A 17,428-nucleotide genomic window follows, 5' to 3' on the forward strand; every position below is an offset into this window, starting at 1 on the left:
TCATCACGTACATATCATAATGGGCACGTCCTTTAAAGCAGTCACCTTGGAAATTACATTATCACCCAATCCAAACTGTATTTGGAAATGTCCAGCGACAACTTATGAGCCACACAAGAAAATGAGCACTACAACCTTTTCAAGCCAAAACCTACTTTTGACCTGAAGTGAAATCCTCCATTTGACTATGCTCCACCTCTTCCCAGGCTTGGCACTAAATCACTACCCTTTAATGCAAGCTGATGCTTAGAGAAGAGTTCCTGAAATACTTCAGGCTTTGTTAGATTAAGTAGCTAGCCTCCTTGGTTATTCCTTTGAAAGGGACAACATGCTACTGAATGTGTTAGTCCTGGTATGTTTATTTGAAAAACAAAACCAACAACAGTTTGGGGACTGTAGTGCCACACCAGCATCACAGGAGATTCCATAAGGGGATAAAACAATAAGCGGAAGCAGTCACGCGGAGCTCTGCACTTGTGCCCAAGTTACTTACTTGCCTGCTCCTCCTGCAAATGAAGTTCCAGCAGAGTTCATTCCAGCTAGTACGAAGTAACCCTGCACAGTCGGAGACTCCCCCATGATGCACCTCATGTCTGGCGTAAAGGACTCAGGGCAGTTCACCAACTTCACAATTTCTAGAGCTTCCAAGGTTGGCATCCTGCGCAGCAGGGAGCTCAGAAGAGGCTCTGAACAGAAAAAAAAAATACAAAAAAAAAAAGTAATACTCACCTGCAAAGAGAGCAAAGACGTTTAACCCCCATCTTTTCATTCTCTTCTTCTTTCGTAGAATCTATTTTTTTTAAAAAAAGCCTTTAAAAGGAAAATCTTACAATAAAAAAATCACAGAAGAGGATCTGTGAGATTTAAAATACAATGACTTGGAAAAATGGTAGAAAATTTCTGCACAGTGATGTAGTTACTGCACAGAAAAGAAAAGGTCATCTTCTAAAAATTCTACAAAGCAAAGAGGCTATCAATTATCCTATTTAAATAATGAAAAAAACTGAAAGAGATGGGATCACAAAAAGGTTTTTAAAGAGTCTTTAAAGGGATCTCACATAATGAGGGGCAATGAATTCCTAAGATGTTTATGAGCAGATATAAACATTACACTTAATTTCAAAAATACACAGAAAGACCAACAACCCAAAAGCGACTTTCCAATGACGTCTCAAATTTAAATGGAGTCCTGCTCATAGAAGGTCTTCCTCTCCTTCAAGGGATGTAAAAAGAGCAGCATGAGAGGTCACAAGAACATGTCATATTATATGATTCAGCCACCATCAAAGTCTGAAAAGCCACACTGAGACCCAAGCCCCTGCCTGGGAGCCATGAAGAAATGAGAAAGAACATGAAGAAATCTGGATCTCTTGGTGGCTACTTGTGTAGCTCAAAAGCAAAATACTCCAAAAACATTCTAACAATGTTTAAAAAAAGGAAAAACAAAAGTGGGTTGGCCTAGGTTCTAGCTCAGTTGTCATTAACGAGTCATGTCTTTGGACAACTCATAACTTCCTTAAGCCTTGTTTGGTTTGTCTGTAAAAAGGGGATAATAATTACTGCCCAACCTACATTAGCGTTGTGAGGAGACGACGGGACAATGTCTGTGATCGCAAATGGGAGACAGCACTACCACGGCTCTATTCACATACCAAAATGATCCCAGTCTTCATGAAGATTCTGAACATCTAGCTGGTTCTTGCCCTCAGTAAAGATGGGCTTAGGGTTCTTCTCAAAGCCACCAGATAGGATCCCGCCTTGCCAATTCCGAATGTAGATCCTTCCATCTGCATCCACAATAGCTATAGAAAAGAGATGGCAACAAAGCAATGCGGAGAAGGAGAGAATCTCCATTTTAAATTAAGACAATCTTTCTAAAAGGACAAAGAAGAGAAAGAATTAACAAAGCAGGACTTGGGAGCCAACAAAAGAGATTCATTCATTAATGAACTTGCCAAAGTCACCCAGGTCAGACTCCATTAGGGACACAGGCAATCTAGCTTAAACATACTTCTGATGTATTTTGGGGGGGGGGGTGGGGGGGGGATGGGGTAGAAGTTGGGCAGCCACCTCCAAGTCAACTTCATTTTCAAAGCCAGTGGTGAATGTTTCTCTTGTTACTCCTAACCCCCGACACTCAATTCAAGTAGCATGGAGCCTTTGTGAGTGCTTGTAGCTCAAGGACTTAACTGCCATTGTATCAGCTGAAATTCAGGCAGAAAGAGGGGTCTATGGATCCTGTTTGGGGGTGATGGTCCCCAAGATGTCAATACCCTCCCCTCTGACACAAGACTCATACACACAGAGAATCTAAGCTACACGTCTTTCTTATTTTGTCTGAATTACTTTTAGGGATCAGATCACCATGGCAAAAACCAGAGTTCTTTCCTAACCAGGGTTCTCAAATGGCACGGGGAGACAGTTTAGAAGAAAAATTTTCTTGTAAAAGAATGGTGGTTTAAGTGGAATAATGTCTTGGCTACCCTTTAATAAATATTCACCTTAAAGAAATAAGTTAGAATTGGGTTTACCTCCCCATAATATTCCCGGGGGGGGGGAGAAACTCCTTGGGGAAAGTAAGTTCTGTCCTCAGGATAAAGATCTCCCTTTCAGAAGAAAGAATATTGTAAATGAGTAAGATTTGTTTTAAAAAGTACAAGTCCTCACTTGGTGTGCTGCTCTGCAGTGGGGTCTCCAAGGGACGAGTCAGAAGGTAGAAGTGTTCACAGGCATGTAACGGGATACTAACCGGTTCTTCGTTGGACAGACCCAGCTCGTAAGCCCACTACAAATGGACAAATTTATTTGTGGGTGGGAAGGGGAGAAAAAAATACAAACGAGCAAGTTAAGTCTCTTGAAAACCTTAATTTCAAGTGACTTTTGTGCTCTTCTACAATGCCAGATATGGGAAGCCAGTTTCAGCCTACCTTAGTCCATATAGGAAATGTCACTGTATTGTTTACATTGAAGAGATGAGTTTAATTTTGGAACAAAGACAGATAAAAGACTTATCCCAGTGCTTAGAGGATGCCTAATCTCTTGGGGACAAAAATGAGTTCTTAATAGCAAAATAAGACACGATCTCACCTACAGACCTCAAAATGACAGTGGCTAAATTAACTTCAAACAGCAAAATGAATTTCCCAGCTCACCTTAAGATTACTAAACAGTACAAAAGGAAAACAATTTTCCTTAGAACAGCCTCCCTAGTATCCACAAACTGAATCCCTGAATTCCATGCCCCTGACCTAGTGAAATAAGTCAGCAACTTAACTGAAGCTGATGAAAACAGACACCCAATGTAACAACCAGACCCAGGGGTGGCTGGCTATACACTGACATTTCTGATTGTGATGACCTCATTTAGTGAAGTGCAGAAGAAGGTCAAGTCTAGAGGTACCTCTCTTTCAGACACAAGGAATTTCTAATTTCAGTTCCAGGTTTTTCCTCTGGTCAAAAACAGAGAGAATCACTTGGCTTTCTTACAATTACTTAATAACATAATCATCTACTTCTCTAGATGATTAAGTATCTGGAATCCTGGATACTCAAACTCAACAAATATAAGAGTTAACGTTAAGTAAGACAAGATCAAGATACAACATTGTTTCCAACCTGACCAGCACAGCTGACAAAATACTGGCATTCGATGCATCCTCTATCCGTTTCTACTCCAGTTACACGACCCTTTTTAACTTTCACATGAATAACACTCGTCCGGTCACGGATCTGAACACCTGTGCCAAAGTAAGAAAAATGAGTTAATGTATCACCCTAGGTTTGTGAACTAGAGAGGATACAAACATCGTGAGTCTATGTGCCAATCACATTCTCTTAAGAGAGTAGGCCAGACACTCAATAATCTACAAAAATTAGAAATGAAAAGCTACCTTTAATTTTCAGAAACAGTATTTAAATGACATCCTACCAATTTAATACATGGCACACCCACTTCACTGATAGCATGTGCCGGGTTCTCTCAAAGAATTACTCTAGTTCCCAAATACAATCATTTCTAGAGGGACACACATGAGAACCAGGTCCAAGGCCCAGTCTATCTTCCCACCAGTCCTTGCCTCAGTCACCTTCACTCCCTACAACTTTGTAAACCTGCTGATTAAATGTCTAAGGGGTTTGAGCCTGGAGCTTTGAGAGCTTCGAGAAACTTTCTGTAGGCCTGCAGTATATGAGCAGGCACAGACAGCAATTCTCTGGGATAGTAAAGAGAAAAGTGGATATTTTTAAAAGTGTCTGTTACTGTTAATGAACTCTAATACTCGGGCATTTTAAAATGGTAACTGACTATCACAAATGGAAAACAATCTTTCCAAAGTTGGGCTTGTTTCTTTATGGGTTTAAAAAAAAAAAAAGCACAGCCTCTATTAGTAGGGGCAACTTCAGACAGCACCTTACTTTCTCAATTTGAATTTTTTGTCCAAACCCCATCAACAACCAAACGAGCTTCTCACCATTTTGACAGGCAGCACTGGCCAATGCAAGAGCCACATCAGCTGATGACACCACTGCATCCTCAGGCACATGCATGGCCCCCACCAGGTCATGGATGCTGATGAGTGGGTACAGCTCAGCCACTCTCTTGGGGGAGATGATCTCAGAAGGGATGCCCATTACGCTGTCACAGAAAACAGAGAGGCAGGGAGCTTACCAGCAGCTCTGCAAAAAACCGTATCCACCAAGTAGAAAGACTCCTCTCAGCCTTGGACATACCTCAGTCTCGAGTTGATACGCTTCAAGGAGATCAGTCGGTCCTGAGTCTGAGCCAGAAAGATTGAGCCTGTCCTTATGTAACCTGCATGAAAAACCAAGTCAGACCAGAGAAAGTTGTCTAACAGATTTTACTGGAGGAATTAATGGAAATCCTTCCAACAGACAGGCACATCTCATTTCCCACAGAAAACCACTGTTAATTAACCCTACACTTGTTTTTAAATGAAATATAATTGGAAGAAATCTAGTCCACTAAAGCTAGAGCCCCACATCTTCATAGCCTCCTCCTAAAAAATCCCACAGAAAAATAATAAGATATATAGGCAAAAGGATACAGAAATCTATCCTGCTCTACAGGAAAACAGAAGGAGAAGGGGATAAGAGAAGGGGGTGGGGTGTTGACAGAAGGCAGGGTAGACTAGAGGAAGGGGTATTCAGAATGAATGTCGTCTTGTTGTGGGGGGAGGAGAGAGATGGGGAGAAAATTTGGAACTCAAAATCTTGTGGAAGTCAATGTTGAAAACTAAAAATAAATAAATTAATTAATTTTTATAAAATTTTCAGAAATAAGCACCATGAGAGGGGTGTACTGGTAAATTGTTAATAACTATTTAAACCAAAAAACCCTAATCTACACTATGAACATTTTCTTCATAATGTTCTTAAGTCCACGCAATCAACAAAACAACAAATCAAGCCCGAATCGGAGTGTTTGCCAGTTTCTGAGGTGTAAGCGCCAGCTCTGCAAACTCAGTAATCGCTTCTCAAGAGCCAGCATCAGTTGGCTCTAGCACACTCTTGCCTAAAGCCCAGTTGAGAACACTGGGATTTTAAAGATGGGAAAACAAATTTAAAATAAAGACAAAGGGCTAAACCAAATGGTTAATCTCAAAGGGCAATTTGGAAGTAGACAATACAGATTTCAGTTTAAAAAAGCAAAGGACTCATCCAAAGAGATCAAATTACTTGGAATTACACCATACAGCAGAACTGTATTAACAGGCAATGTGGTGGTGATAAAAAGTCAGCCTTACAGTTAAAAAGACCAGGATTCAAGTCTGGCCTCTGACACACACTGGCTTTGTTTGCCACTGTCCTCTGCGGCATATGGGGTCTCACCATCTGACTTGCAGCTGAAACCTTCTCTACGAGTACGACCTCTGAGAGCATGGGCTGCCTTGCTTTTCTCTCTGCATCCCCAAGCCTTGGCACAATGCCTGTCACAGAGTCAGTGCCTAATCAACGTTTTTCATTCATTCACTCACTCACTCACTCCTTCATTCACTCCTTGAACCACTCCATGCCCCCAGACAAGCCTCTAACTCTCTAAGCTCCAGGACAACTGCTGATCTCATGGGTACAGAAAGTTTCCTCATATCATGGGTCTAGATAAAAAAAAATTCCATTACACTACAACTTATTAAGTTTAAAATACACTGTTTTAAGGGCAAAAATCCTCTCTCCTACACCTAAGAACTACATGCTATGAAAGCCCAATTCAAAAAGGCCAGCCTCTAGATTATGCATGATGTCACAGGAAGGAAAGAAACAAGCATTCACATGGCACCAGGCACTGCGCTTAGCACTCTGTACAAATGCCACCTCAATGGATCCTCAATAATCCTGGGCGACGGGGGCTGTGAGCTGCCCCGTTTTACAGTGGAAGAAACCAAAGCAAACGGAGGTGAAGTGACTTGCCTAGGATCACACAGCTGGTAAGTCTCTGAGGACAGATTTGATCTCAGATCTTACTCAGTGGATTTATGCTGATCCAGACAATCCTACTGACTCCTCCTAAGTAATCAACATCTATGAGACAGTGGGCCAGGGGCTAAAGATGCAAACTGGGATCAAGAACCAGAAGCTATAGCGCTCCTATCAGAAGCAAACCTGTATCTGGCCATGTTACTACAGTATTTTAATTAACTAAGTTAAACAAACCATCATCACAAGTAAGAAAATAACTCTTAAATGAGCGTCCTATGGATACTAAGTACCCAAAGGGCAGCACATGCTCTTCCTTCTCCCAATTTTTCTCAGAAATAAGGAAATCTGAAACCCCACTTGACATATTAAAGGATGAATAGACAGAAATGGCCCAGAGCATTTTTTAAAATCTCCTGGTCCAGCACAACTCCTGTCTACACAAAGCTGGGTCAAACAGAATGCAGCGTAATGAAGCTTGAGCAACATTCAGACCAAAAGATGTCACTGTCTTACCTGTCTGAATCCCTGTCTCTTGCTCTAACTGTCGATAGAGTTGGTTCGAATAATTGGCCATCTTTTGTTCTAAGGTAAAGTGCCTAGCTGAACTAACAATGCCAGCACAAAACCTGGTGGAGCCAGCAGCCAACCTGTAAGACAAATCACAAACAGGAACTCACATACCTACAATAAACAGGAAAGGAAATGAGACCGGAACCAAAGAGCAAAAGAACTGGATAACCAAAGAGAATGTACAGTGCTACAAGCAGCCCGTCCTTCCCCAACCCCTCTGCTGCTCCCTTAACTTTAGTCGACTTCCTGAAGACAATTTAGGGTCTGATCTCTGCTGAACCCTGGACGCTTTCAAATCCATTATTATGAGCACCTAGGAAATATTCCAAACTTAAGAGAGAGCACACTTTTTCAAAGCACCTGTGTCATGTGTCTGATGGATCATGTTCTTTCTTCAAAGACCAGAAAAAGGCATAAGTCATTAGGTGGCAAACTGCAAGCAACTTCTACACTTTGGTTTGAATATTATATCAACAACACAGGGAAAATCACAGCTGTTATTGGGAAACTGGGGAATACCAGCCACTCAGTGCAGCAGGGCAGTCACACGTTATGCAGTGTGGTTCTTACCTGCCCTGTTCCAACAGGAGAATATCCTTCCATCCCAACTTGGAAAGGTGATAGGCTACAGATGTGCCTATAATTCCACCACCACAGATGACTACCTGGGCGTGGGTGGGGAGGGAGACAGAAGGACTAGATTCTGAAACTGCAGAAATGCTGCGCCTTGACTGAGACCTGTTCTGCCATCTCTGACTGGCCCTCCGCCATCGAATATCACATAGCAACCGGAAAAACATGATGACTTCTGTCTGTCAGCTTTCTAGAAATGTGATCTTCACTCACCCAAGAGGAAGCAGGACATAAGAATTCAACCTAGAGAAGGAAAAATTGGTGATATTTCATTCAGTGCAGTGTACAGGATCAATCAGAAATGTTTGTAATAAAATATTTATTATATACCTAATATTTTGTTAAGAGATTTAAGACTTCCTTCCTCTTTAAAATAGGGATACTACTTAAACACTCCACCTCACAGAGCTGCTGTGAGAAAAATATTTTGCAAACTGCTAAACAAAAGTGAGTTGTTATCAAAATGAAGCATCACCCTCCAAGGGAGATATGACTTACATGCTTTAAGCAGATAAGGTTTACATCCATGGAACCATAAAAGGATATAACAGGCTATGAAATATACTAAATTACAGAATACAAATAAGTAATCTCAAGAAGAGAACAAAGGAACAGATTAATATGGGCTAGAGGGATGTGACAGGATTCATAGAAGTGGGACTTACCCTAAACACTAAACATGGCAGGCATTTCCAAAATGCTTCTTGCTGAACTTGAAATCAGGAAGACCTGGGTAGGGTGTCTTTGATACTTCAGAAGCCATGTGACTCTAGGCAAGCCTCTTTGCCTCTCTGTCCTCAGCTGCTAAATATGGAGGAGGGAGGGGAACTGCTGTGCAAGATGTCCTTTAAAATCCCTTCCAGTTCTAAACTGGTGAGCCTACAATACAAAGGCAGAGGAGTAATAAGCAAGGTCCGTTACATCTAACTCTCCAGGACCCCATTTGGGGTTTCCTTGGCAAAGACACTAGAGTGGCTTGCCATTTCCTTCTCCAGCTCATTTTACAGATGAGGAAACTGAGGCCAACAGGGTGAAATGACTTGCCCAGCATCTGATACTGGATTTGAACTGAGGGCTGAGTCTGACTCCAGGTCCAGTGTTCTGTGCCCTATGGCGCCACCTAGCTGTCCATGATACATGTGCATAAAAATAGAGAAACGGCCTTGAGAGAGCAGAGGTGGTCTCATGGAGCAGTGAAAGATGAGGCTGAATAAATAAGGTCTCCCCAGGGTTTGTCCCAGTCCCGGCAGTTGGAAGGCATTTAATAACTGCTTCTATACTTGAATAGAGCAGAACCATGGTAGCCTCAAATTAGAGGCAGCAGGGTTTAGTGGAAGAAGTCAAAGGAGCTGGGTCTGAATCACTACCTGGGTGACCCTACGGAAGTCCCTGGACCTCTCTGGGCCTCAGTTTCATCATCTCTAAAGTGATATGGTTAGGCTTATTCTACCTATAGAGGCCAAACAGAGAAATCTGGGCTTGCTGAAGCAAGTAGTCCTGACCACTAACAGTTTCACAGAATTATGACATGATGAAAACAGTATTTTAAGTGCACAGCTAGCAGGCCATGAGGAAATGAGGGTCTGCATAAGAGTAGCCAGAAGGAATAAGGCAGGTAAGTGGGCCTGGCCTCAGACACTACCTAATTGTGAGACCCTGGGCAAGTCACTTTTTCTCACCTGTAAAATGTGCTGGGGAAAAAAAAAAAGACAAACTACACCAGTATCTTTGCCAAGAAAACCCCAAAAGAAGTTACAAAGAGTCAGACATAACTAAAAATGACTCAACAACAAAAGTCGGAATGAAAATGAAGAGAAAAACTGATTGTGAAGAAAGAATCCCCAGGGAAAATAAACTCGCCTGACATAAGAGACAAGGGAAGCAGAATTAAAGATGACTCCAAATATCTCAGACCTGGAACCAGGACAATAACTATGTAAAACGAGAAGGCACGTCCGTTTTGGAGGTATGAGAGATGAGTACTGTCCTAGACACTGTGACTTTTAAGGTGACTAGACACACAAAGTGGAAATATTTTATAGGTAGATAACACAACTGGAGCTTAGATGTAAGGATGTTGGTATAGTAGAATTATTACCAGAGGCAACATGTGAAAGAGCATTTGTAGAATGTACCATAAAGAAAAAAGCTAACAACTGTCTCAGAAGATGCTACCAGGAAGGAGGAAGAAAAGCAGAGACAAGAAATTTTTAAAAAAGAAATGAGGAAAACCAAAATAAAATAGTTAAGGAATGACATTAAATCATTTAAGGACACAACAGGCTGTAATAATCAATGCCAGCAAAAGGGTGCTGGTATACAAATGCCAAGGGTACTCTCCATTGCTTGGGCTCCTGCTGAGGGATCATCCCTCTCTAACCTAGGTCCTCCCCAAGGTGAGGCTTGGCAAGGTTACTAAAAATCAAGGAGACTCAAAAGAAAATAGATCCTTCTCCAAAGCAGAGAGAAGACAGCAGGAAAGAGGATGTCAGAAGATGATGAGAGGAGCATCGGATAAGAGACTGTGGCCCCTCAGCTGAAAGGAAAGAAGGTACCACCAGCCAACAAGGCCATTACTGCCACACCAAGAAGAGAACTGACCTCCAGCAAGAAGGGAACAGCTTCCCCTTAAGAAGGAAGCCCAACCCCAAGACAAAGAAAGCCCAACCCCAGCCAAAGTCGTTGTCACAAAGGAAAGAGAGGCTAAAACAGCAGCCATTCTGATGGAGCTCAAGAATGAAGACAATGAAACAGGAAAGAAGGAGAGTGAAGAACCTGAGTCACCCAAAATGATAAAACATGTGCAATTCCAGCCAAACAAGACTTTGAGTATGACGAAAAGGATGAAGAAGGCTCTGAAGGGAAAGCAGTGGACTCAACACCTACCAAATGGAAGATAAGATGGTTCCTGCAACAGCTAAGACATCATAGGATGAGGAGAACAAGGGCAGAGATGAGCACAAAGAGGAAGAAAAAGAAGTCCTCTGCCAAAGAAGCAGATGGAAAAAGGAAATTGGGAAACAGAGAGCCTTCTAAGCCAAGAAACAGAAACTGGAAGTTGAAACATCAACGGCTTCTAATCTCTTAGTTAAAAACCTGATTTTCAACAAAAGTTCTTCTGAACTAAAAACTGGCATCACTGACTCCTTTGCAAAACATGATCTCAAAGGTGTGCATGCCCGAGTTGTCACATGCGGCAAGTTTGGTGATAAGGAAGATGAATCTGATGAAGGCCTGGAAAAAGCTCTGTTCTCAGTGGCTCAAAAATCCTTAAGTGAAATTAAATTAGAAAGAGCAAAGGAAATAAAAAGAGATCATAATGCAAAGATACTCTTTATCAAGAGCCTTATAAAGTATAAAGTAGTATTATAAAACTACTCAGGAGAAACTAAAGGAATGTTTGAAGATGCTACTGAATACAGTCAGTCCCAAGAATGAGATCCCAAAAGAATGGCCTATGTGGAATTTTAAGACAGAAGCACAAACAGACAAGATCTTGGAAGAAAAACAAGGAACAGAGATAGATAATTAAGCCATTATTCTGAAATTTAAAAAAAAAAAAGCCAAGGCGAAGGAAATTCAAGAGATAGAATAATTCCTGGAGTGAGAATAACAAGTCAGCAAGAAACTCAAAGACACTTATACTGAATAACTTCACCTACAGTACCACTGGAAAAAGTCTACAGAAGCGTCTGAAAAAACATCATGCTCAAAATAACCCAAGCAGACATAACAGTATTCCTTGAAATACACTCAACTGAAGCAGCAAAAGCTGCTTTGAATTTGTGTAGGAAAAAGGAATTTGAACACAATCAGGTTGGAATTGAAAGGACAGAAAACAACTAATGCTCAGAGCTGGCCATCCACCACCTTGTTCAAAGTGTAGTGCCCTTCTTAGGAAAATGTAGGTGACACTTCCAAGGAGAGACCATGCGGTTTTGACTAGATGGATGTTCCACATTAACTTTTTGAGGAGACTGATGACGGATGTCAGAGTTGGCCTCTTAGTACAGAGGTGTCATGAGTCTGACAAAACCATTTCCCCTTTAAACTTCTGTAAGTAGTTCCTTGTTTTCATCTTCCTCCTCTTTTTTTTCCTTCAGTGGCTAGTCTTGGGGCCACTTAAAAGAATCCAAACTGTAAACAAACAAAGAATCCAATCAACCAGCTGTTTATGTACCAGACAAAACCGAAAAGGGAAAAAACACAGTCCTGGCACTCAAGACATTTATATTCTAAATAAAGCACTGAGAGGTAGCTAACAATTCCAAATAAACAACAAATTTAAGTAGACTGCACACAATGGGATCCAAGAACTCAACGAGGGCTAGAATAAAAGGGTAGCTAGAGCTCTGGCCTTGGAGTCAGGAGGAGCTGAGTTCAAACCCTGCTTCAGACACTTGACACTTAACTAGCCCTGGGCATGTCATTTAACCCTGACTGCCTCACCAAAAAGGTTAAAAAAAAAAGTTGAATAAAAGGTGATTATTCAAAATTCCAAGAATGAAGCTTAGAGATAGAAGCAAACTATACGTAGACATAGTTGCATCAGGTGCTGAGAAGAAAATCTGGCATCAAAAGGAAAAGAGCACGGGGGCGGGAACAAACAACACAAATCAACTTAAAATTTTTGGTCGTTTTCGAAGATGGGGTGGGGGGGGGACGGAACTATACGAATTTAGAGATGCAAAGGACGCCCAGAACTTTGGAAAACCCAACGCCGTCCGAGAGCTTTTTTTTTCCCTTTTTTTTTTAAACTGATTCAAGTCCACTTTATTTCACATAAAGAGACCTTGGGGCACATACGACAAACATCAAAGCCCTAGAAACGCTCAGGTGTAAGAGCCACACAGACTGGGGTTGGGAGTGTAGGTGCAACTGGATGATTTAACACAAAGGAGGAGAAACTGATTTTTAAAGTATATATATAGACATAAGCGATATTTATATATTCACGTACACATCTTTCATGTACATGCAAACATATGGAAATCGCCAGGCAAAAAGAAACTCGGGGAAGGACAAGCCAGCGGCCCGCACGGGGCAGAGGCCGGGCTCAGGTCCCGCGGTGTTCCTCGGGACAGGAAGGCCTGGGGCAGCAGCCGATAGGCCCGACACCCCGGCCGCCCTCTGGAGGGCGCAGAGTGCCCGCGCCCGGCCCCGGCCCCGGCCCCGACCTGCCCCGGCGCCGCTACCGGAAGCGGAAGGCCGAGGAACAATTTTTAACGGTCTTTGGGAAAGGCTTGGGGAGGAATTCCCTCCGGCCCCCCCCGGGTCTGGGCCCGGGCTCCTCTGGATCATGGACGGAGGAGACCAGGCCTCCCTAACCGCGGCCCAAACGAGTGAACCACGAAACGCGACAACGGTGTCGGGGGCTCCCCCGGCCAGCAGTGCAAAGAAGAAGAGCGGGAAGCGGGGGGGGGGGGAGGGGGCGGAGAATTTGCCCACGACGGGGCCGCAGGGGAGGGGCAGGAACGCGGGGCGGGGCCCGGCCGAGGGCGCCGGTGGGGGGCGGGGCCGTCGGGGACGCGCGCGCGGGGGCAGGGAGCCCCGAAGGAAGGAGGCTCGCGGCCCCGCCTTACCTCACGACCCGTCGCGAGCTCAGCGCCTTATCACACCCTGCCGAGGACAGGGCAGCGGGTGGCGGCGGGAAGCCCCCGGAGGGTGCGGAAGGTGGGAAGGATGTGGAAGGGGGGCGACGAGACGAGCCTGGTCTCCCGACCTTTCGCGCTTTACGGCCCTTCAGCAAGGATACGGCGGCGGGCGTCCCGTGCGCGTGTCGTCACGCCGCCGGTCCCGCCCAGCCGCGCCACGTGGTATTGTTTGGGTTCCGGAGCGACCGCCCTCGTGCTGCGCCGCCGGGCCATAGGTCTTTCCCCTAACCTCACCAACCGGATGTCTTCAGCGGCCCCGCCCTTTGAATAGAGCCGCTAGCATTTGAATGAACACTTTTTTTCCCCAAATCAAGGCAAACTTTATTGATAAAATGTTATAAAAACATCTCGTTACATGTTCAGCGTCCGAGAAGCGCGGGAGTCACAATACTCAGTACAACACGTGCCTCTTGGCGCAAGCGGACACCCGTCCATAGACGCAGTTGCAAACAGACACCCGCCCCTCGACGCAGGCGCAGACGGAGGCGGGTGCCAGCCAGTCAGCGGAGGCGCAGGAGCAGAAGGAGGCGGTTGCCAACCCCTTGGCGCAGGTGCAGAGGGATGCAGGCACAAGGCTCTCGGTACAGGCGCAGGCGCACACAAATATGGGCCCCAGCCTTTCGGAGCAGGAGCAGGCGCAGATGGATGCAGACTCCGCCCCCGGCCGGCGGCGGCTGCAGCTTGGCTTCTCCGCCAACGCTCCAACGCCTTGGTCACCGCGTCACTCTGCAGCAGCTGGCTGTCGCCGTACAGCCGCACGCCGGTCATGACGTAGAAGGCGTCCCGCGTCCAAAGGTTGCATTGGCGCTCGATCGCCAGCAGGCCGTCCCAGTCGAGGCCGCCCGGGGCCCGCTGCTGGAGCAGGAGTTGGACCGCCGCTTTGAGGTCGGAACTGCACTGGTGGGCGGCCGCCATGAGCCGCGCGAATCCCGTGCCGCTCTCCATTCTGATGGAGCTGCGTACGACGAGCGGCAGGCCCCGCAGCACCGCCTGGGCTACTCGCTCCTCGTGGGCTGCGGAAACAGGAGAATGGGGGAAATGGGTGAAGAGCGGCGTCCTAACCCGGGCCTGCAAGCACGGATTACTTCGGCGCACCGGCGAAGGCCACCACGCGGCTCCTCCCCCCAGGCGTTCACTTAACAATCTACGGGGGGGGGGGGGAAGCGAACTAAACTTTTGTAACTTTGTTTAAATATAAGTGGTTTCCCTTCCATGTGTTTTATGCCTTCAAAAACAGTCTGAGAAGACAAAATCTTCGCATACATTCCCAAATGAGCCCGTGGCTCAAAAAAGTGAAAAACCCCTGGCCTCGATCTCAGCCAGTTCCTCTTCTGTACTAACTCTGGACATACTCATATATCATATATATGTATGTATATACATATACACATATACACACATATCCTTCCCGGCTCCCTCTCACAGACCCCAAGTCACAATGCATATTTTCAGTCAGAAGTCAGCAAATTTTACAGGACTGGTAGGCCCATCTCCCAACCCCTTCGAAGACAGACTCCTGTATTTATAGCTTTCTGCTGAATACTTTCCAACGCGAAATGGAACTCATTTGTATTCCTCCCAACCTCCTCCTCCCTTTAAAAAATACAAATTAAACGTAGTTCCCCCTTCCAGGTAAAGGGGACCCCACTCCACTTGTAACTCAAATGTAGATTCCAGAAGCTACTCTGACACTGGACAAAGGCCGATTTCATTCTGCTTGATCAATCATATTGTTAGCTATTTCTTCAATATACTATACTCATTTGATAGTTTTTATATTTTAGATATTATTAGATATTATATGGTCCCTCGTGTTTTCCCACTAGATTGCCTGTCTTTTCCCAAAGAGAGAAAGCTGCATGTCTTGTATCCTTGTATCCCTCAAATGGGCTACTTTAGTGCTCGGCATAAAACAAGCTGTCTGGCTGAAGCTTAGCCTGGCCACAGCTGTGTCTGCCAGCCCCTTCACAATGACTGTTTGTCATCACCTTTTACCAATCTTCAGGGTACACCCTCCCCCAAAAGTCATCCAGTCCCTGGAGACTAGTGTCAGACCCACCCCCATGCAAGAACTTACATCCTTAGTTGCCAGCCACCCGGTACCTGTTACAAACTCCAAGGCAAGGCCTCCATATAGAAATGGATTAACCTCTGGTTGGTGCAAGTTAGAATTCAGGACTGCCAGCCTAGCCTGGACATTATTTATCTGTGTGGGATCCATCTGGGAGATGTCATCTGGATTCTTGTCCAGGGGCTAACTAGAAATCAAAAAGTCCAATTAACACATTAGCCAAAGGAGAGTTAAGAGGTGGCCATAAAAAGAATCCAGATTTGTATAACCCATGAGTGTCATTTCAACTTCTTGGGCCCCATGTTATTTCTGTTTCTGCAATATCCGTACTATTAATTTTCTTCTCTCTGTAACACTGCCACCACCTTACATGAGGCCCTCATCACTTTTCATTTGGAGTATTACTATATAGCCCACTCCTCTCCAATCTATTTTCCAACCAATCAATAAACATTAAGTGCCTACTGTGTGCTAACCAGATGGGCTTACAAAAAGATGCAAAAGAGAGTCCCTACCCTCAAGAAGCTTACAATCTAGTGAGGGAGACAACAAGCAAACCTATATAGAAAGCAAACTGCATATAGGATAAATAGGAATTAAAAGAGGGAAAGGACTGGAATTAAGAGTGCTTTGGGAAGCTTCCTGCAGAAGGTAGCATTTTAGTTGCCAAAGTGATTTTCCTTATCACCATCCCCCCAAACCCTACAAACTCCTGTGTTGGGCATTTAGTTCTTCAGAAACACCCGTATAGTTCCAGTTTCCCTACATTTTACGGTCGCCGCCATACTAGCCTAGGTGCAAGTCCTTAAAAGGCTCCATTTTCCCAACTCTGCCTTAGCTCTTGATAACCTCCATGCCTAGAATTCGCTCTCTGCTTACTTACCTCAGACTCTTCAAATTCTTGCTTCTCTCAATGTTGGAAGTCAAATACCATCTGCAGGAAGAGAGAATACACCACCCCCCTCCCCAGCCTCTCCAAGGCTACTTTCCATCTATTCTGTCTCCTACTTGCACCTATTTCTAGTGTTTCTTCTATTAGAATGCAAACTCCCAGTGGGCAGGGACTGGTTTCAGCTTTTTTCCTCTTGAGTACTTCCGAGCTAAGCACTTAATAAAGGCTTGTTTGATTGGTTGTTCCCCTAAACACACACACACACACACACACACACACACACACACACACACACGCCCACTGGAACTGCAAACTCCCTGAGGGCAGGGATTTTTTTTTTTTTGCTTTTCCTTTGTATAGTGTTTAATCAGTGCTTGTTGAATGATTGCATTTTCATTAAATCATATACCTGAAAAGGAGCTTAAAGATTATTTAATTAAACCCTCCCAGTTTACTGAGGACAAAACTGAATGCTGAAGCTAGATTAGAAGTTTTATGTCCTTTCTTCAGTAAGCTTCAGTATTGGGATGGGTGGATCATTTATTGTTTTGTGTTACCTTGGGTTCCTAAGCCTTTAGGGACTTCTTGGGGCAGGTGAAAGACCACCAGTCTATTTTAGGAACCTCCTTGAGTGTCAGGCTTAGGTGGGGTTGACTAGCTGATTTCGGCTTCTTCCTCAATATGGCAGGGGGAGGGGGAAAGAGGAGAGTAAAGGAAGCAAGTATTTATCGAGCACCTACTGTATGCCAGGCTTAGTGTTTTATATGAAGCAGGCAGCCACAGAAGGGCCTTCTTTTTTAGCCCCACAAATGAGCTGGAGCTTTCTTTCAAGGTATCTGTTGTCAGCCAGGGTAGCCACACTGAGAACGACAAAGATCCCAGAACACCTGCCATTACTGCACAATGCACTTCCAGAGTCTTTGCCTTAGAGATTACTAATACACCTAGAGATAACAAGAAATGGGCTGAAGTAAAAAACCCTGGTCCCAGCATGAGAAGCAAAAACCCGGAACCTGGATACTTCTGCTATTACCATTCGTGTGACTTAGGCAAAGAATGGTATTTTAAGCCCCAAAATACCAAAGTTCTGTTCTAGTAGCCAAAGACTTGCAAACCCACATCAGATATAAAGTACCTCTTGGGAAAAACTTGGAGCTTGCTTAAAAGCACACC

The 17,428-nt window shown here is 44.4% G+C and overlaps 1 protein-coding gene across 1 annotated transcript in view; it reads right to left on the bottom strand.

The window, feature by feature from the left end:
- Nucleotides 1–13,468, bottom strand: part of PDPR (pyruvate dehydrogenase phosphatase regulatory subunit) — a 35,318-nt gene extending 21,850 nt beyond the window's left edge. Inside the window, 11 exon segments of the mRNA XM_078149356.1 lie at nt 494–686; nt 1,653–1,802; nt 2,668–2,785; nt 3,616–3,737; nt 4,470–4,633; nt 4,729–4,810; nt 6,949–7,082; nt 7,576–7,881; nt 8,304–8,517; nt 11,509–11,775; nt 13,221–13,468. Coding sequence (XP_078005482.1) covers nt 494–686; nt 1,653–1,802; nt 2,668–2,785; nt 3,616–3,737; nt 4,470–4,633; nt 4,729–4,810; nt 6,949–7,082; nt 7,576–7,805 — 1,193 coding nt within the window. The 5' untranslated portion in view covers nt 7,806–7,881; nt 8,304–8,517; nt 11,509–11,775; nt 13,221–13,468.
- Between the last annotated feature and the right edge of the window lie 3,960 nt (nt 13,469–17,428).

The sequence above is a fragment of the Phascolarctos cinereus genome, unplaced genomic scaffold, assembly GCF_003287225.1.
Source record: "Phascolarctos cinereus isolate Bilbo 61053 unplaced genomic scaffold, phaCin_HiC Scaffold_2;HRSCAF=192, whole genome shotgun sequence".
Lineage (NCBI taxonomy): Eukaryota > Metazoa > Chordata > Mammalia > Diprotodontia > Phascolarctidae > Phascolarctos > Phascolarctos cinereus.